This window comes from Mustela lutreola, chromosome 2 (assembly GCF_030435805.1).
Source record: "Mustela lutreola isolate mMusLut2 chromosome 2, mMusLut2.pri, whole genome shotgun sequence".
NCBI lineage: Eukaryota > Metazoa > Chordata > Mammalia > Carnivora > Mustelidae > Mustela > Mustela lutreola.
This window is the reverse complement of record NC_081291.1, coordinates 103295371-103316373: the sequence shown is the minus strand read 5'-3', so window position 1 is coordinate 103316373 and position 21003 is coordinate 103295371. Positions and strand designations below refer to the sequence as shown.

The following is a 21003-nucleotide window of genomic DNA, read 5'->3' as shown; positions in this document are numbered from 1 at the left end:
CTGGTGGCGTGCTCCCCTAACCCCAGAGGCTGGCCTGTGATGTCACTGAGGGGACATCCTCTAGCAAACTCAGCCAGACTCTGCCAATTTCTGCAGTCTTCTGTGGGAGCACAGGGGAACTCTGGGTCCTGGCCACACAGGACACACAGCTGCCTAGAGACAGTTAAACTCAGGCCCTCCCTGTTAAACTGGGTTGCCGAGTTTATGTATTGAGGGCAGGCTTTTTTTTTTCCATGTGTAATTTCTCTGTGTGTGGCTTTGGGGGAAAGAGGGCGGGTAAGAGAAGCACTTTTTATTTTGATGTAATTTCAAACGTATAAAAAGTCATATATACCCTTTGCCTAAGATTCACCAGTTATTTATATTTTGTGTCTTTGGCTTTATCTTTCTCTGTGTTTGTATATATGTATGTATGTATGTGTACACAGACACATTTCTGTACATACACACACACACACACACACATATATATACATATATACTTTTTTCCTGAATCACCGGAAAGGAAAAAAATCCCAGAAAAAGTTTTGATATAGACAAGATTCTCTAAAATTTATACGGAAGGGGCGCCTGGTTGGATCAGTCAGTTAGGCGTCTGACTCTAGGTTTTGGTTCAGTTCAGGATCTCATGGATTGTGGGATGGAGCCCCATGAGGGGCTCCACGCTCAGCGGGGAGTCTGCTTGAAGATTTGCTCCCTCTGCCCCTCCCTCCATGCACGCTTGCTACCTAAAATAGATACAAAAATCTTAAAAATAAAATAAATAAATTTTATGTGGAAAAAGAACTGCAATGGCTAAAACAATTTTGAAAAAGGGAGAAATCAGTCTACTTGATATTGAGACTTACTATATAACAAGTACGTTATATAAGCATAATCTTATATATTATAAATATCATATATGATATATGCTATATATCATATATAATCAACAGAGAATTCAGAAGTAGACTTCTGTAAGTACAGCCAACTGTTTTCTGACAAAGTTGCCAAAGCAACGTAGTAGAGGATAGTCTACAAAAACTGGTGCTGAAATAATTGGACACCACAGACCTAATCTAAGTCTCATACCTTGTACAGAAATTAACTCAGAATGGATCATATATTTAAATGTAAAACTTGAGAAAAAAACATAGAAGGAAAACTTTAGGAGCTAGGGCTTGGTGATGAGTTCTTAGATATGACACCAAAAACATGATCCACAAAATAAATTAATTTTGTTAAAATTAAAAACTTTTGCTCTCTGAAAGACACCGTTAAGATTAAAAACACAGGGCGCCTGTGTGGCTCAGTGGGTTAAAGCCTCTGCCTTCGGCTCAGGTTGTGATCCCAGGGTCCTGGGATTGAGCCCTGTGTCGGGCTCTCTGCTCAGTGGAGAGTCTGCTTCCTCCTCTCTCTCTGCCTGCTTCTCTGCCTACTCGTGATCTCTGTCAAATAAATAAATAAAATCTTAAAAAAATATTAAAAAACACACTACAGATAAAATATTTACAAGCCACATACCTGGCAAAGGATTAGTATCTAGAATATATAAAGAACTTCCAAATTCAACAGTAAAAAAATAACAGTCCAATTAGAAAATGGGCAAAAGACAAGAGGCATCTCACTGAAGAGGATATACAGATGGCAAATAAGCACATTAAAAAATAGTCAACATTGCTAATCATTAGGGAAATGTACAATGAGACCATGATATATTACTAATACCTATTAGAACAGCTAAAATTTTTTTAAATGACAAATGTTGGGCAGGATATGGAGAAATTGTATCGCTCATACATTGCTGGTAAGAAAGTAAATGGTACAATCACTCTGGAAATTTTGGCAATTTCTTTAAAAGCTAAACATACCCTTAACATATGACCCAGCCATCATATTCCTGGTATTTACCCCAGAGAGATGAAAATTTACCTCTAGACAAAAGGCAGCTTCATTTGTAATGGTCCCAAACTAGGAACAACAAAAATGTTCCCTATTGGGTAAATAGTTAAACTGTGGTACATCCCTCCGTACCATGGAATACTGCTCAGCAATAAAAAGAAACAAGATACTGATACAATCTAGATGGATCTCGAGGACCTTATGCAGAGTGAAAAAAGTCCATCTTAATAGATTACTTATTGTTGGATTCTATTTATATCACATTCCCCAAAGGAGCAAAGGCTAGAGATGGAAAACAAGTTAGTGATTGCCAATGTTTGTGAGGAGGAGGGGAGAACAGGAGTAAACATAAAGGAACGCAGCAAAAATCTCTACAGTGGTGGACAGTTTTGCATTTTGATTGCAGTGTTGGTTTTACAAATTACACACATGATTAATGGCACAGACATGTGGAATTTCAAGGGACCCTGAACAGCTAAAATCACCTTGAAAAAGAATGGAGTTGGAGGAATTTCCCTCCCTAATTTCAAAGCTTACTACAAACCCAAACTGGTACTGGCGTAAAGACAGACGTCTAGAAAAATGCAATAGAATAGGAAGCCCAGAAATAAAACTTCACATATATGGTCTAATGATTTTTGACGAGGGTGCCAAGATTTGATTAGGAAATGATGGTCTTTTCTACACATGGTGGTGGGGAAAATGGATAGCCATATGTGAAACAATGAAGCTGGTCCCTTACTTTACATTTAACTCAAAATGAATCAAGGTCCTAAACATGAGACCTAAAACTATAAAACTCTTAGAGGGAAACATAGGAGAAAAGTTTTGGACACTGGATTTGGTAATGATTTCTTGGATACTAAACAAAAGCACAGACAACAAAAGAAAAAATAGATAAACTGGACTTTATCAAAATTAAAAACTTGTGTGCATCAAAGGGCATTATTAAGAAAGTGAAAAGGTGACCCACAGAATGGCCGAAAATATTTGCATATCAGATCAGATAAGGGATTCATACCTAGAAAATATATAGAACTTCTGTAAGACAGCAATGATAAAAAAATAAACAACACATGTGGCAAATGGGCAAAATACGTTTTTCCAAAGAAGATCTATAAATGGCCAAAAAGTACTGAAAATATGCTCAACAGGGAAATGCGAATCAAAACCATAATAAGATGCTACACACACACACACACTCTCTCTCTCTCTCTCTCTCTCTCACACACACACACACGTATCACTTCTTAAACCCAGATCATCACCTCCTTAAGTTTCTGGAAGCCAAGCACTTCTAGAAAGGGAGGTAGTAGTATGGAGAAGATGAGAAGTGCTGGGGGGCCAGCTCTGAAAGCTCCAGTTAGGCAGTGATGGGGAATCACTGGTGTGGGCGAGAAGCATGGGGGATGCAGAGGAAGGCGGGAAGCTAAGGCAAACCAGCGGGGAGGGGAAACAGAAGCAGCAACCCAAAGGATAGAAATTGAGGCGAAGGTTATGTCAAAGCCCAGAAAGAAGATTGGGAATCAGTTCTCCCCTAAGCCACAGACACTTCCTGCAGAGAAATCTGCCTGCAAATGCAGGGTCTGGGGGAACCAAGGCGGGTGAGATGACAGCAGGTCCTCGAGGAGTAGGGAGGGGTCTGCACTGAAGATCAATGAACTCCACATGGAACAAGCGTGGGCATGAGGAACGGGACTAACTAGATGCCACAGTACTGACACCGTCTGCGCAGAGCTCCCGAACGGGGGAATGGAGGTGAAGGGTGGGAGAGAGGGTATAGATGAGGGTGGGGTAGGGAGTGGAGGTAGGGCGCGCTGTCCATAGAGGCCCCTGCATGGAGCTGGGGTGAACTTGCTCAGGTCATGCCCAAAGTCATGGTAATCACTAGACATTCTGACAATGCCTTATAAGGATCAAATCCTGCAGAAGAGGATGCCATTTCCCAGTGCTTTCAAGCCCACACCAAGAAGCCAGGCCAGGCAAGCCTGACCTTGAGGCTCAGAATAGACAAAAAGAAAGCCCCACACCTTGAAGGTGAGCACCAGTTGTCCTCAGTCAGGAAGTGGTTTTTGTCAGGTATTGTTCTAAAGATGCAGTTAAAAACATTTTTTTTTTTTTGAACACACAAGCAAATACATTCCTCCCACAAAGCCTCCAAGTCAGCATTAGGGAAAAAGCATGTCTGCGCACACATGTGCTTTCGGGAGCCCCTTGTAGGAATGGGTGCACACTACACAGCATCAGGATTACATGCCTCCTTGTATGGCCTCCTACAGTACCCAGCAGGAGCGCAGGACATGTGTTTAAATGCATGCTTCTTTCTTTCATGTCCATTCACCTGAGGCAAGACCAGGGCCACTGCTGAGAAAGTGCGTGCTTAGGAGAAAAGAAGCAAGGCTGAAGCGGCAGGGGGTGGACTGCGGAGCTGGGAACCTCCAATTTCACCTGACGGAGCCGTGGCACCTGTCAGCACAGCCATGAGGAGCTCTGCGGCTCTGTGCTCTTGGTCCCTTCTCAGCAGACCCATTAGCAGGAAGGCCGGAGGCCACTGGGAGGAAACCAGGCTAGGAAACAGGGCTGTTCCTGAAAGCCAAGTTGCCAACAGAAACACGCAAGTGAGAAGCTAAGCACTACAGCTTGGGCAACCCATCTTCTGAACGGCCCAAATCCAAGGCTTGGATGGCAGCTTATAAGTCAAGTCAAGGCAGAGGGAGCAGGAGCCATTCTACCCCCTGAGCAGACAAGACACAGGACAGGGTTCTCCAGCTCCAAGGGCTAGTGTTAAGTCACCCAGCGATGCAGGAAGCATGACTGGTGTAAAAGCCAGTTGGGAAAGAGATGGAATGGAGGAAGGAAGCAGAGTGAGACACTGGGGTAGACCAGGCGCCTGGGTGGCATCCCTCCACAGAGAACAGGGGAGTAATGTCTGGAGGTTACTGTGGCAGGGTGAGGGGGCGCTGACCCAGCATCTGCATGCCTATGGAGAATATGCCACCCACGTCTGCCCCTTCCAGTGTGCAGAGCAAGCAGCGGCACAAAGACCCCTCTCCTACTCCATTCTTAGAAGCCCGTTTGAGCCTGGGCTTGACCACTGCACTCAACTCTAGATTGGAGACTCAGCTTTTTTGTGAAGGGAGAGCAGGGAGGACTGGAGAGAGGAAAAGAGAAGACAAGAAATGGTTGAAGAAAGAGAAACATGTAAATGAAGTCCAAGGAAGACACACCCCAAGCTGAAACTGAAATGATCCAGAAAAAGCTAGTACTTCGTGACCGTTAGCTTCAGCAGCCCATTTTCTGATTATCTTAACATACTTCCTCCCCAAAGCAGTCATTTCTAATGGGATGTGCTGTGGTCCGATCTCCCTGTCTTGGTTTCCAATGGTTGAGAGGGGCAGTGTCCCACGCCATCCTCCTTCTGCCCACTCTGCCCTCACGTGTCTCTCCCGGGCAGATGGGACGCTGGCGTGCAGCTAGCTCCCCACCTTCCGGGAGAGGACGTGGCATGAGGGACAGCACGAGTATCCACCTCTTCATCTCTGTTAGTACAGGCTCTGTGGAAACAACCCATACCACCAAACAATCGGTTTAATTTTATTTCAAAAATTGTACAAAATGGCCATAAGCGGCTATAAAAAATTTTGTCTTTTGAACACGTGGAAATTCAGAAAGAACAACAAAACAGGTATCATTCACAGTGTAATGGAAAAGCTTTCTCTGAGGCAGAAATTACAACTCTTCCTTCTTCTTCCCTAGTCTCTCATGGTCTCCTTCCCGGAGCGTTCGAATAAAAGTGGTAAACCCCAATTCCTGTAGGGAAGGGGAAGAGAAAGAGAAAAAAGCCTTTAACCCCTGATGCAGATGTGCACCCTCTCCCCCTCTCCCCTTTCCCTGACCCTCCAGGTGCTCACTCCTCTGGACACAGAGAAGTGGCCAGTAGAGGCAGCTGGCCATGTCGGGAGGGCTTGCCTGGCTACAGAGGAGTCCTTGCCACTCCACCTCTGGAACCCACCCAGGCTCTGGGAGCCGGACTCCAGAACAATCTCTGGAGGCACTCTCCCAGCCAGACTCAGAGCCCTTGCCTTCCCAGCAGCATGCACATGGCTAACTTCTGTGGTGTCTGGGAAGTGTCCCTTTGCTGCCCTTCTCAGTGGCTATCTCCCTGCCCGACAGAAAGAGCTCAGAGCAGATGCCTCTCCCCAGCTTACCGTCCGATCGCTGTCATACTTCTCTGCAAACTTCCCATAGTGGTAGTAGTGAAATGTGGGGTAGGCCTTGACGGCTTCCTGCTGACACAGGTCCTGGTTCTTCTCTTTGACGCAGTCCACAGCAGCACAGGCAATCTGCGGGCCCGGAGAAAGGCTGGGTCAGTGCAGGCAGCCTCCTGTTTGAGACCCGAGGCCTGGACCCTCTGCATATGGACAGCACTTTAGGCCCACACCGTGTGCTTTCTCTGATTTCTCTCAATAGCGACGAAGAGCTGAACCAGAGCCTCCCCAGCTCAGAGCTCCACTGAGACCGCCACGGCTTGCTTCCAGTTCTCAAGGCAGATAGGTAAGGTTAGGGGACTCAGCTTGCAGGGGCCTCAGACCACCCTTTAAAATCAAGAGCATAATGGCCATCAAGGAAATGATGACCTGAGAGCATTTTTAAACACTGCAGGTTCTGTGATGCTTTCTGTGAACCATGGTGGGACTCATTCATTTATCAACCAACACTTTCCGAACATCTGTTTGGGAGGCAGTAGAGGACCAAGGTTAAGAACAAGTGCTTTGAAGGCGAGTTTCCGAAGCGCAAATCTGGGCTTGGCAGCATAGGAAGACTTTCGGAAAATGACCTAGTCTCTTGGAACCTCAGTTTCTTCATCTATAAAATGGGGGTAATAACAATACCTAAGTGATCAGGCCATTAGGAGGACTGAGCAAGAGAATCCAGGGGCGGTGACTTGGCACAGGACCCGGCACGTGGTTAGTAGTCAGTAAGTGTTCACTGCTCTCTTAACCACCCCTGTGGCCCCCAGACATGAGCTCTGCCCCTAGTAGGGACTCAGTGTCTGGTCAGAGGGGTCAGAGAGAAACAATTCCAAGGCACGAAAGGAGGTATGAGGTGATGGAGGAGGTCCAGGGTGCCAAGAGGAGGGGCACAGAGGTGCTCTGCACGTTTGCCATCTGAGCAGTGGCCTGAAGGAGGAGAAAGAAGTTCTAGCTGGGGGAGCACGTTCCAGGGACCGGAAGAGCTCGGCATGACCAAAGCAAATGGAATTTTCAGTCAGAAGGAGGTTCCCAAATTGGCCACTGGCCTCTTCCTGCCTGTCTAACAAATTCCACAGACTGGTAGTTTTCCCTTATTTTTTACTGTTTTTTTTTTTTTTTTTTTTTTTTTTTTTAAATAAAAGGGTATAAAGCAGACCAGGGGAACCTTCTGTCTGTTGAGGGTCAGAGAGCAGGGAAGGAGGAAAGAAGGTCACTTTATGCAACACACCAAACGCAAGCATTGCAGAAGCAGGGCGGGCAGCTTCTGATGAGTGAGCACGTACCCAAGGGCTGCTACGTGCTAGTGGTACACGGGTGACCTTGAAGAAGTCCGGCCATTTAGTGACCGCCACTCTTACCGAAGGAAAGCAGTTAATAGATACATAACAAGTGAGATCATTTTAGAGCCTGGTGAATGCTCTGAAGAAATTAAAAGAGGGTGATTCAAGACAATAGCCAGAGGGGCTGCTTTATGGCCAAGGAGGCCTTTCCCAGGAGACAGGATTTGATCTACAGCCCGAGTCAGGACTAGGCAGCAGGTGCAAGAAGGGGGACCCGCTCACACCAGGCCTGGAGGGGACTGAGCACGCAGTCTCCGGGAACCAGAGCCCATGAAGGCATTCCGACTGAACTCTCACCATGCTTGAAATTTCAAGTGATTACATAGTCACAGCTCACATGGTTCTATGGCTACGGGTTCTTCCCATGGGGACGGAGGCCCCCTTTCCAAGTACAAGAACCCTGCAGGCCACCGACGGTTCTGGTTGGCTCACTGACCTGGTGCCCAGGTAAGCAGGAACCCCTCTCTGCAGGCAGTGGGGCGACAGAGTGCAGAGCGAGGGGCAGCCTCTCCTCCTGTCACCCGTGGGCCACCAGTGCAACCCCCCGGCCCCCCGCTCTGCTGCTTCCCTCCCACCTCAGCTACAGAACGTCTGTACGATAAGACTTCTTAGAGCCGAGTTTGCAAACTCGCCACACATGATCCGTATCTGGCTCTCAGTCCTGTTCTATTTGGCCCACATAGAATTTAACAACAACAAAAAAAATAAACCTGAATTAGCTGCCAACCTAGAAAAAGAGCCAGAAGATTTTATATAAAAGTTTGGCTCTCCAGCTTCTGTGTGAAAGCCAGATTGGACAGCATTCGCCCTGCATTCCCGCAGGCAGCCACTGGCTGGATCGGAGGGCAGCTGTCTCTGTCGGGCAGGTTCAACGAGCCGCTGGCTGGCGTCCGCCCCCGAGCCCAATTCACTGGGCCGGCAGACGGGCCCCTGCAGGCTTCTGAGAACCCCAGCTCACCCTCTAAAGTGCTCTCTGAATTATTTAGAAACATAAGGCAGATGCTCCTCCGGCTGTCCTCAGCGTTCCAGCTCTTAGGGCCCAGCCCGGGGGAGGTGGCTCACCCCAGGCAGCCCTCTGCGTCCGCCCCCAGCGAGGGGCCAAGGCTCTCCGCTAGGCTGAGGAAGTGTTTGATGAGGGTTGCTCCGGGTGGCTGCTCTCCCTGCATCTGCTTTAAATTATGAATTTAATTTGTATACATGCCCCGAAGCTGTGGGAAATGCAGTGTACGGTTTTATAAATCGACTAAATTAAAAATGTGTACTTATTTCGAATCCCCTAAACTAGCTGCCAGCCACATACACATGGAGTGCTACTCCTGGCCCCAAAGGCTCCTCCACACTCCCTCCCTACGGGAGGAGAGGAGTCGAGCGTGGCTCTTTCTCACGGAAGCAGCTTAGACTCTGGAAAGGAGACAGACAATAAGCCTCTTCTCACCTATCCCAATTTCTCCTGTCTGGATGCCTGCCCCCCCCCCCCAACCCACTCTAGGTTTACACGGACTGAACTGTCAATGAAGGTACACGATCATTTCTAGATTTGTTCTGCCATAGTTGGTATCTTGCCATGACCCCTTAGCCAAACTTGCCACTGGCACCCATAATTCTTGGCTGCAGGGAGCCCCAAGGAAGGCCAGTGTTGGCTGGAACTTGAGGACAAGTCCCCCTGCTTCCTTGACCTTTGGGCGATTCTGTCCCTGGTGAAGCCTCTAGGGCTGAACCCAATTACGCATGAACTAATCTGTTCATTAATACACCTGTTCTGGCTCCTGTCCTGACTGTCCCCTCTTCCTCCATCCCTGAGGCTGTGGCCTGAGACCACTTCCCAAATAAACCCCTTATACACGAGTCCCAGAACCTGAGTCTGCTTCTGGGAGAGACCTCCGACAAAGCCTGTTTATCTGGTTCTGAGCTGCCTCTTCCCAGCTGAACAACTTTGGGAGAGCTTTGAACCTCTCGAAGATTCAATCTCTTGTGTAAAATGGGAGACAGAGAATACTTCGTTGCTTATGCTACAGTGACTACTACAAGGACATGACATAACCCTCGTAAGCATCAGAGGAAGAGGAGTTTTCTGAAAATATCAAATGCTACTGTGTGGTCATTCAGTCAACATTTACAGAGGTTTCGGGCATCATGGCTGGAGGGAATTCAAGGACCAATGAGGTCTCTATGCTCAGGGAGCTTTCCTTTCTGATGGACAGACAGCTTTGTCAATGCAAGGGAGTACACACACCATGGCCAAAGTTATAGCAGCCTCCTCTGCCTTGGGTCGCCTGTCCTGGGATGACCTTCCCACTTCGCTGGCCAGCCTGATCTAGGCTGGGGACACCTGGATCTGCCATGAGAGATGAGCCCCACCTTGCTGGCCCAGTGGAACCCTGCCCCTGCCTGTATCGGCCAGCCTTCCACCTCTGGCCCGTGTCCTCTGCGGCCCCTTCTCTATGGCCTTCGGTGCCAACATGAGCAGCACGCAGCCCTCTCTCCAGCCAGTGTATCAACTGCTCAAGTTCCCTAGTAAGCTCCTGGGAGGGGGGAGGCTCCCCACCTAAGATATGAGCTGCCTCATGCGGCTTTATTGATTCAGTAAAATAAATCTCTGCAGGAGCTAATATTGACTCTGGCTATGAAAATGGAAGTGAACAACCAACAGCATATTGATTGGGGAAGGAACATGGACTGGCTTCTGGGTGTGTTGGGGGGTGGAATACAATTCTAGCTAAGAGGTAGCAGCACAGGGTGTCTGGAAGAAGTGGGGGTCAAGAGACTCTGTTCTGGTTGTCAGCGACTGGCGGCTGGCTGTCCCTGGGCAAGGGACACAGCTCCTCTCTGGGCCGTGACCCCCATGAGCAGGAGAGAGCTGGATGGGCCACTGGACCCCAAACAGCAGCCACTGGCCAGTACGAGAGGCAGCTCTTAAAAATTACAAATTCCGGGCGCCTGGGTGGCTCAGTGGGTTAAGCCGCTGCCTTCGGCTCGGGTCATGATCTCAGAGTCCTGGGATCGAGTCCCACATCGGGCTCTCTGCTCAGTGGAGAGCCTGCTTCCCTCTCTCTCTCTCTGCCTGCCTCTCCATCTACTTGTGATTTCTCTCTGTCAAATAAATAAATAAATAAAAATCTTTAAAAAAAAAAAAAAATTACAAATTCCTGGGGTGGCTAGGTGGCTCAGTCGGTTAAGCACCCAACTCTTGATTTTGGCTCAGGTCATGATCTCAGGGTCGTGAGACTGAGCCCCACGTTGGGCTCTGCACTGAGTGTGGAGTTTGCTTAGGATTCTCCCCCTCCCTCTCTAAAAAGAAAGGAGGGAAGGAAGGAAGGAAGAGGAAGAGAGAGACAGAGAGAGAGAGAGAGAAAGATAGATAAATATTACAAATTTCTAGAACCATCCCTAGACCTCTGATGGGACAGTTCTAGGATGGCACCCAGCACTTGTGACACAGGTAACTCTAGTCCCCCGGGGCCGAGAGCGAATGCTTCCCTGGTGTTACCGAGAGCCTTGGAACCAGGAACCCCAGGCCTGCCAACTGCCTGGCAGAGAGGACACGAGATTAAAGCGAGTGAGGGTGATCTCTGGCTTGGGATAAAGGGAGCTGGAAGGAGAGAAGAAAGGAAATAACCGACAGGGAATGACCCCAGGAAAAGGCCAGTAACATTACTGTCCCAAGCTGAGACAATTAAGCAAAGGCATTTCAGTGTCTTGGAGAAGGAAGTCTCCCTGTGGAAACGGAGTCCCTGTGCATTAGCAGAGGGGAGAGAGGAAGAAGAGGATTGGCCGTTGGCTACTCACTAGTGGGCACAGACAGCCTGGCCCCACCTGGACTGAGGTGATCCCTTCACAGACCCTGGAGCCATAGAGACCTTAGCAGCCAGGGACAGGGAGACCCCACACCTCAGTCACTTTCCTGTCTGTCCAGAGTTTTCCAGGTGAGGGGTGATGGGGGTCAGTGTGGACTGACTGCCAGTCCCATGCTGGCTGCAGGGAGCAAAGTCTTCCCCACACCAACTAACACCCAGACTGTGACGGAGTCGTGCTGGAACTGAACCTGGGTGGCAGAGGGGTCTGGGTGGGGAGGGAGATGGAAGACAGGAAGCCCCTTCTTGCCACGCCCCTCTTGATACAGGCCAAGGGGCAGGCAAAGGAGAAAAGATTTCTGGTCCTTATATTCCCTCCTGATGTGATGAAGGGAGCCTCAAGGCATAGCCAGACTTTGTGGGTAACAACAGGACATCCTGAATGCAGGGAAGGGTCCAGGGATCTGAGTCCCAAGTTTGCCATCCCCCCACCACACACATGTCCCTGTGCCCTAGCCTGGCTCCCTCTGACCTTCTGTCCCTGTACAGAGCTTACATGCCGTCACTGTCACCCCACCCAGGGCCAACTCCAGCGTGTCCTGGCGTGTGTGTCCAGCCTGCTCTAGCTGCCCCTAAGGACCCCACCCAGTGCACATGCATGCAGCTTTGGGTTGGGTGTGTATCAGCACGCTTCTGTGGCCTGGTGGGGGACAGGTTCCCACAACAGAGTCCCAGGCTAGGCAGAGTCTTCATGATCATCTACAGCAGGATGCCAACCTTGGTGAGAGGAGAACTCAAGGCCTGGAGAGTTGACAGGACTTATCCAAGCCACATGGTTCAGCAGCAGTCAAGCTGTACCGTGCCTGAGCTCCAGGTCTGCCCCTGCCACGCCACCCCTCGGCCCCAGAGTCACACATTGCCCTCACCTGGTGGCAGCCCATGCTGCCCTGGCTGCTGGAGCTGCCTGGGGAGGTGCCTGGGGGTGCCCTCTCCCCACACTTTAATCCAATCTGCAGTTCTAGCTTGTTAATTTTATGCTTCATCAGTTGGCAGCTGTAGGAGCCTTTTACTTTGGCGGTACGAGGCTCTGCAGACAGCCTTGCCCTCCTCCACCTTGACTGCCTCCAGTTCATTTTTGTTGGATATTTTTTATTTGTATTTTCAATTACGTAAGTAATGCATGACTACAAATCCTACTGTAAAAAGATTCAAATGCTAAAAATAAGCAGGTGACCCCTTTTCCAATCCCCTCTTCCCATAAGGGGCTGAAACAGTTCAGGGTACCCATTTCTGCTAACTGATTCTTCAGCAGAAACTCAGCCTGCCCGATCCTGCCTTATGAAAAGAATGTCCTGGTTCCCAGGAATTCCCTGATGTCAGCAGAGTCTATTCAGGAAAGGGAGCTGAAGTGGAAGGGAGGGAAGTAGAGGAACCGAGGGCTGAGCAAAGTCAGGGGCAGGACAAGAAATGAGGAATGGTATCCTTACCTTTCGGTCCTCTTTGAAGACGTTGGCAGTGGCGGTAAAGTGTGGGATGACCTTCTTACAGTGCGGGCACCCTGCGGGGGAGGGGAAAGATCAAGTGTTGCACATGAGGGAGGCTGCAGGCCCAGGGGTCCTTCCTGGCACTGAAGAGAAGCCTTTCCAGGGGCTTCCCTCCACCCAACAGCAGGTGAGGGTTCATCCGACTCCCACCCCTTACACACCAGACTGTCAGGGTCCACGTGTCAACCCAGCCACTCAAACACTGCCCTGTGTGTCTGCTGTCAGCACAAGGACTTTGGGGAGAGGTCTGCTCTTGCCCGGGACCTACCACCCCATCCTCCTGTCACACACTGGGGCTGAAGAGGCTGGGGTGGGGGAGACAGTTGCTGCAGTCTTGCTCTGCAAGCTCCTTCCACAGAGGGCTGCCCTCGGAGCCAGCGTAGAGGGGGGAGCTCTGGGCTCGGAAAAGGAGGATGTGTGCTCAGGATTCTCTGAGCCTGTCACAGAGTCCCCTTCTTCTTCCCTAGGGACTGCGGTATATACTGTCCACTTCATGGCTGAGAGAACGGGCTGGGAAAGGTGTGGGGAGGAGGAACTACTTCACCTGAGCCCCCACTGCTCAATCCCCACCCCGGACCACATGGCCAAACCAAGCCCCTGGTCCTCAGGCTAGCCTTCCACCCTTCGCTCTACAGTCCACCGGAACCTGTGATTCAGGGGCGGGAGATCCAAGGTCAGGCTGAAAGGAGGATAAGCTACAGTGAGTCCCCAACGCTTCTCAGGGCCTGGGTTCCTGACTAAGGGAAGAGGCTGATCACAATGGACAAGGACCCATAACTCCAGAGGCCCTGGGTGTGACAGTGGTGCAAGTGTCACCTGACATGACAGACCCCCTTTCCTGGCAACCTCCCTCAGCATTAGCCGATCCAAACCCAAGCCCCCTTCCTGTAACCATTCTCCAGATGCTGCACCCAACTGCACCAGGAGAGCAGAACTGCTCTGAGGGAGGAGTTCCCTGACACTGGTAATTAATTCTGATCAAAACACAGGTGGGAGAGGCCAAATGCCCCACAGGGAGAGCTGGCAAACAGTCGGGCCAGCCAAGGCGGGGAACAGAAATGGCTTTGCTCATTTGCTTTCTCTCTTTTTAAAATAAGATAATAATGACTGGCATTTCAAAGAGTTTTGTGAAACCAAATTAAGGCTAGGCTACAACTTTAATATGAATTTAACATGTGAGCCAATTCCTGAGAGGGGCAGAGCAGCCAGCTGGCCCCAGAGCAGTGGGGACAGTGATGAGGAGGGGCAGTCAAGGGATTCTGCCCACATCCACTGCAGGTGTGGAGAAGAGAGCTGGGCTGCCTGTGGGTTCTAGCAGCATCGGATGCAACAGAGTGCCTAGCACAGCCTCGCTTGTGGCAGATCTAACAGATGATTGTTTAACTGGCTCAATGGCAATTATATATGAACACTTTACTAATTTGACCCAGCAGAGGGAAAAATAGCTCATATTCATAAAAATGTTACACTCAAAAGGAACGATGGTTTATACATTCCAAAACATTCAGAGGGCACAGTGTGCTGGCTGACAAGGTCTGTCAGAGCACCAGCCCTGTGGCCCCTAGAAGTCCCTTGGGAGTGGCACATGGATGCCCCACTAACAGCGTTAGGCTGGCCGGAAATAAGCCGTCCCCTCCCCCCAAATCTGGTATCACTATTAATTTTTCCTTTTAAGCTCTTTGCTTACTGAAAGTATAAAGGCAACTGTCAGCTTAGTGCAAATTCCTATTACCATCAATTTAAAGTATCTAGGTCTCAGATTAATCACCTGGTGGATCTAATTTTATCATTATCCAAAAGAAAAGGTAAGGCAAATGGGTAACTGGAGGGGAGGTTGTTTTAGAAAGGGCATGCACACGTTTCCCAGGGGTCTCAGGTGGGCCAGAAGAGACGTGATTTTTTAATTGGGGCTCTTTAAAAAGGCACCACCTTTGTGTAGCAGGAAACCAAAGATTTCCAGAGCAGGGAGTCAGAAACAAAGACCGAGGACAGGATAGAAAATTCCATAGCTAGAGACTCAGCAAGCCGGCCTAAGAAGGGCAGTCACCGGGACCAGACCACTGAGAGCGAAGTGTGTGTGTGTGTGTGTGTTGGGGGGTGGAAATGTTGGAACAGGAGAGAACAATGAAACAGCTGGAGGAAGATCTGTGTAGAAACTAGGGAAGCCGGAGGTAGAGGGAGGCGGGAGGCTGGGTACCTGGAGCTGGGAAGCAAGGGACATGGTGGGGAGGTGGGAAGTGGGGCAGGGAGGCAGGAGGTGGGAGGGCACTGGGGAAGGCTATGGCGGTTGGTTTTTGCTTTCACTTTATACCTACTTTTAGCAGGGGTGTGACCTTCCTATAGTATTGGTTCTTTATATGTAAATAAGCATCAAGAGGTATTACATAATACATAAATATGTATTATTTTTGTAATTGAAAAAATTTTTGAAAGACTTGTCTTTGGATAGATCCACTTTCCTGATGTACACGTCTCAGGAATCTGGAGTAGAGTTCAGGGACAGGAACATGCAGTGGAGGAAAAGGGAACCTCTAGGTGTGAGGCCCTTCGACAGAAGCTGAGTCACAGGGTGGACCAGCCCTGAATGGGGTTGTTTCTTGCTGGAGTGGACTAGGAAGCCCTTGAGGCCAAGCAGGGACCACACCTCCTTCCCTTGTATCCTGGGCCCCAGATACCACCCAGCACCCAGTGGTTCTGTGAGGGGGGTCATCAGCAGCCCAGAGGGTAGGAGTCCTGACCCCAGAGGTCTGGGGTAAGAGGGGAGCATTTCTGGGGGGAATGTATTTAGTCTGGACATACAAAAGCCCACCCAGTATCCGATCAAGGACCTTGACTTGTGCGGCCAGGCCTTCACTGCTGCAGAGGAAGCTCCTCCTCTCAGAACGAGATCTGGGACAGCAAGAGCCCCTCTGTCCAGACACGCTGCTCTGAGGCCTCGGGACGGTCACATGCCCTCTGCTGTCTGTCCTGCACACCCCATTCTGCCCAGACAGAAGACAGCTTCTTAAACCCCATTCAGCCTTCCAGGCATGCCCTAAGGACAGATGAGGACAGCAAGAAGCTCAGCAAGAAAGAACCCAAAGTCCCACTCCCACTTAGAGAAGAAAAGGCAAAAACAGAGCGACGGGCAGCCCGAGGGTGGAGGTCTGAGGCTGGGAAAGGTAGGCGGAGGCAGCCCCTCCCAGAAAGTGAGAGGGAGGAGAGGCATTAGGTACTACTGACACTGGAAAAGTGGGGCAGGAGGGGAGCCAACAGGAGGGCTGGCTACAAGCAAGCAGGTTTATGACTAGATTGAGTTGCCTGGCTTCTCCGCGGCGCAGAGCTTTATTATCCCCACTCCATTAAGCAGAGCTGTAACCCGGGGGAGAGAGACAAGGGCAGCGGAAGAGTGGGAAATTCAAGAGCGTTCCCTGTTAAGTATCAATTAACTTCAAAATTTTATGCACAAAATCCAAAGGTCACAAACACACGTGTCACTTCCTCAACTTAAACTCTGATGAAAATGGGGATCAAGGGGAAGCTAGCTCAGAACAATGTAGTGTGCTTTTCCCATAGCCTCAAACCCGATGGCGTCAAAGCCATGTGGGGAGGTCAGGGAGGTCAGGGAGGGGGCTGGGCTGGGGATGCTCAGGAAGACAAGGAAAGCAGAGGCCAAAATGGGTCAGCTAAATTCCAAGGTTTGAAGGTGAAGTCAGTGCCTAGTGGGGGATACCAGGAGAGTCAAGGGGTGGAAGGAAGGGGCAAGTGGGAGGCAGGCAGCCTAGAAGATTCCAGGGACCAGAGGAGACTGAGCAACTTTATGGCGTCCCTGCCACAAACAGAAGTGGATGGCTTTAGCACTGATGTGAGAAAGGCTCCCCAGAAAGAGGGAGAGACCCTGACAGAACTGACAGAAGGAGGCCCTGGATTTTGAAGGATATCAGCCTGCAATGAGACAGCATAGAGGAGCCCAGAGTCCCCCTGTGGCTGCCCTGGTCCCTGGGAGGGGTCTTCTTGGTCTGGTCTGGCCCGCCCCTCTGCCTCACACCATGGTGAGCACCCCCAGCTACTTACAAGGGGCATAGAACATGACCAAAGTGTGCTTCTTCTTCTTCAGGGTCTCCCGGAAGTTGTCCCCGGCCAGGTGCAACACGCTGGTCTGCTGCTCTTCCCAGGTGGGCTCTGGGGGTGGCGGGGCCTCAGGGCTGCAGGAATGGGGGGGGAGGGTGGGGAGAGAGTCATAAGGAGAGGCTTGGGTGAGGGCAAACACTTCCACCCCCACCCAGAGGAGCACTCAAGAAGAAATCACTTCACATCCTTTCTAAAATGTAATTCACAAGCTGAGTTTAAACTGAAAAACTCTGTACCGTCCATGAAGATACTCTGATTCCCTCTGAGGAGCCTATCAGGAAGCCATTTTGTGAAGATGTGGGAGACCTGAGCCCCTTGCAGGGCGGGACACCTCTCCAGGTACCAGCTATCCTCTTGCATGGGGATAAAAGCTCCTTTGCTCGGGATCCTGTGTCCCCAGGCCAGCTTGCTGATGAGCACGTCATAGTCACCCACAGCACGCCCCTTGTGCACAGTCTGGAAACACTACCGGACTCACCAGTGCCCACCCTGCTCCTGGGTGACAGATCTCAGTCCTGCCTGAGGATGCTCAATCCTCAGCTCTGCCTGAGGATGCTTTCTGAGCTCCCAAAAGAACCGCTATTTGTGTCTAGACAAGGCCCCTATTCTCTCTCTGAACTTTAGTCCCTTCGTCAAGGAAACAGGAATAAAAACTCTGACCTGGGCACGCTCACATGGCTCAGTCGGTTGAGCTTCTGCCTCTTGGTTTCGGCTCAGGTCATGATCTCGCGTGGGATCGAGCCCTGTGTCATGCAGGGCTCCGTGCTCAGTGGGGAGTCTGCCTGGGATTCCCACCGCCCCCCCCCATGCACATGTGTGCATGCTTTCTCTCTCAAATAAACAAATCTTAGAAAAACAAAAACTAAAACCCCTGACTTCACAGGATTTGAGCATGAAATGGGCAGCAGATAAAAAGGCACTTGGCAAAGGCTGGGAGGGAATTACCACTTACATAGTGATACGGTCAGTGACAGCTCCAAATAGCAGCTGACATCAGTAATAAAAACAGCTTCCTTCCTCTGAGCACTGCCACACCACACACCTTGCTAAGCACAGGAGTCTAATTTAATTCCCTAGACAAGTCTTTGGGAAAGTGTTGTCTTCATTTTCCAGATGGGAAGCTGGGGCATAGTGGGGTCAAGCAAATGGCCTGGGGTCACCATCGGAGTGCAGGGCTCTCAGAATCCAAAACCCCTGCTTTCTCTCAAGTGCTTTTCAGGTGCTCAGCAGCAGGGACAATGCACAAAAGGGACAAAGATCCTCGGGGCTCCCTACCTGCGTCCAGGCCACTCCAGATTCCCTGGGCTCTCTAACCACAAGTGCAAGTCCCAAGGACTTGCCTGAACCCCCACCCGGCTAATGCTCTCTGGGTACCAGCATCGGCCCCTGATGCAGGCTAGCGAGGCAGGTGTGAAGAGCAACCTGCTTCTGACACTGAGAGGCCCAAAAGGGTAAGTACCTCGTCTCTTCTAGAAGTGAACCACTGAACCTGCTCCCAGTGATGAGCAGGACAGAGCGGGAGGAGCTGAGACCAGGAGCTTGCTAGCACTCTCACCTCCTCCCAGGAGCCTCTCCTGAATCTAGTGGTAACTTTGCTCCCAATCTTATTAAGCAGGTATTTCTTAAAACAATGGCTAAGGGTTCCAATTCCCAGCTCCCGAATCAAAGCCTCAGGGACAGCAGGCCCAGAATCTGTACTTTAAAGGAGCACCTCAAAACCAGGTGGCACATGCGTACACCCAAGTTTGAGCACAAACATCCTAATAAAGGAATTCGATTTGGACACTGCTATTTTGGACAGTTCTCATGTCACATTCTGATTCTAAAGTCTTGGTTGTCACTTGGGCACCCTGATGCTGGGTACCAGGAACCTCCGCAAAGGCTGGAATATGTCTTCTTTTACGTTATCTTCCCCACCCTGTGCTAAAATGAGGAAATATTCTCAAATATTCAAGCTCTATGTGAGTGAGAGAGAGAGAGAGAAAGTGTGTGTGTGTGTGTAAGTGTGTGTGTGTGTGTGTGTGTGTGTGTGTGTGTGTCTTGGGGGAAGAGCGTAGACAGGAGAAAGTCTTCTTAACTACAACTTAACAATTTCTGGCTCTCTACCAAGGCCTGGGGCTTCTTCCACACAGGACAACTGTGTGATGCTTCCTCTCCCTCACAGGAGAAGGAAATGCTCAGAACTGCAGGTTCCAAAGACCTTGCGGAAGTGGGAGGTCCTTGGGCTAGTAATTACCAGGCTACTCAGGTTCTCTGGACTTGTAGGCGGTTATAGGCTGAGCTGTGCCCTGCTCCCCATTCACATGTTAAAGTCCCAGCCCCCAAGTACCTTGGAATGTGACTGTCTTTGGAGATGGGGGGGGTGTCTTTAGAGAGATGATTAAATTAAGATGACGTCACTGGGGTGGGCCCTACCCTAATCTTACTGGTGTCCTTCAAGAAGAAATTAGGACTCAGACACAGAGGGAAGACCCTGTGAAGACATGGAGTGGAAGACAGCCAAGGAGAGAGATCAACCCTGCCGACATCTCATCTTAAACTTGTGGTCTGTGGAACTGTGAGAGAGTAAACTCCTGCCATTGAGCCGTAAGTCTGTGTTTCCTGTTGTGGTAAATCAGCAAACTCCTACACAGACCGAGGGAGCACTTGACCGTCTATGTTCTCAACCCCAAACCACCACAGGCTGACTCGTGGATACTCCCAGAGGTCCAGTCAACCACTAGCAGACCTGGGCCTGAACGAGTCCAGCTCTGAATGTCAAGAGCTGTGTATGTCCTTCAGCCATTTCAAACAGATGGAGTAAGATGCCATGATGAAGCCTGGGGCTAGGACATAGGGAAAGGGGGGGGTCCCTCAAGAAGAGAAACATGCCACCCACTGCCCCCGGTACCAGTGAAACATGCTGGGTGAGGACAAGTGGCCTGCACACCAGAGATGGCTCTGGAACTGGGGAAGTCAAGTCCACCTTGGCTCCTGTGGCCCTGAGGAGCTCCTCAGGGTTCCTCTGTGTCCATGGGGCCAGCTCCAGGGGCCAGCGGCCAAGAGTCGGATGTGCTGCTGAGCCCGCCACACTTACTTTCGCATCCAGTCAATAAAGTTCTTCTTTGTTCTGAGCGCAGGCACTGCGGATTTCTCTCCGTTCTTAAAATACTTCAGTGTGGGAAACTCGGAGATGTGGAATCTCTCTGCCAAGGCCTTGTTGACGGTGGCATCGACAGCTGCAAGGACACCAGAGCTCTGGGATGGGGGAGAGGCCAACCATGCATCACAGCCTCAGACACGGTGCCAGCAGAAGAGGAGCCCAGATGCCAGCCCCAACCCCCGCAGGACCTGCCAGCACTTCTCTGGGGTGGCTGGCCCCCAGGGCTCATACATCCCCAGGATACGTCCACGGGTGTCCACGGTTTATTTGTGGGCTGAAGGGAGACTTTTAAATCTGTCCTACCAGCTGGGCTGTGTAGACCCTGGCTGTTCCCAAGAGCCAAGGTCCCAGAGAAAAGAGGGTGAACTCTGGGGCTTCACCCCAGGGCCACAATCTGGCAGAGGCCACATGGACAGGGCGGGAACAGGACCTTAGAGTCACTCTGCGCCCCTCCATCCCAGGTAAGGGCCCCTCCGACCTAAGACATGTGTATTTGGGGCGATGAAGTGCTGTAGACCTCCGGGAGCTTGCAGGGGAAAGTCCCTGCAGGGATCCGTGTCACTGAGTCTTCAGAGAAAAATGGTGGAGGGAGGTTCAGGAAAGGAAGCTTACGTCCGCTTCTGCGTGGAGGACTTCCGCTGCGCTCTCAAACTCTGGCTTCATTTTCTTACAGTGTCCACACCCTGTGGGAAGCAGAGAAACCACTCCCATGGCACGGAGGCTCCAGTGAGGTCCCCTGCCTCTGTAAGACAGCGGCGCCCTATTCCCAGACACCAGGGGCACCTGAGAGAAAAGCAGCACCAGCGCAGAGGACAGAAACCTTTCCCCAAACCACTCAGTGCGGGAGTGGGAGGGCGTGCCAGAGGCAAAACCAAAGCAACTACATAAAAAATACTGGCAACATACACACATATATATATAGGTCCTGAGGGCCAGGCACTG

General features: G+C 50.4%; 1 protein-coding gene across 2 annotated transcripts in view; it reads right to left on the bottom strand.

Moving 5' to 3' along the window:
• Nucleotides 1-5451: 5451 nt before the first annotated feature.
• PDIA5 (protein disulfide isomerase family A member 5) overlaps nt 5452-21003 on the bottom strand; it is a 91457-nt gene continuing 75905 nt past the window's right edge. Inside the window, exons 12-17 of one of the 2 annotated variants that reach the window (XM_059162859.1) lie at nt 20674-20744; nt 19996-20156; nt 16863-16993; nt 12753-12823; nt 6090-6224; nt 5452-5691 (exon numbers count right to left, since the gene is read on the bottom strand). In XM_059162859.1, coding sequence (XP_059018842.1) covers nt 5611-5691; nt 6090-6224; nt 12753-12823; nt 16863-16993; nt 19996-20156; nt 20674-20744 — 650 coding nt within the window. In that variant the 3' untranslated portion in view covers nt 5452-5610. The other variant, XM_059162860.1, reaches the window with a different exon arrangement.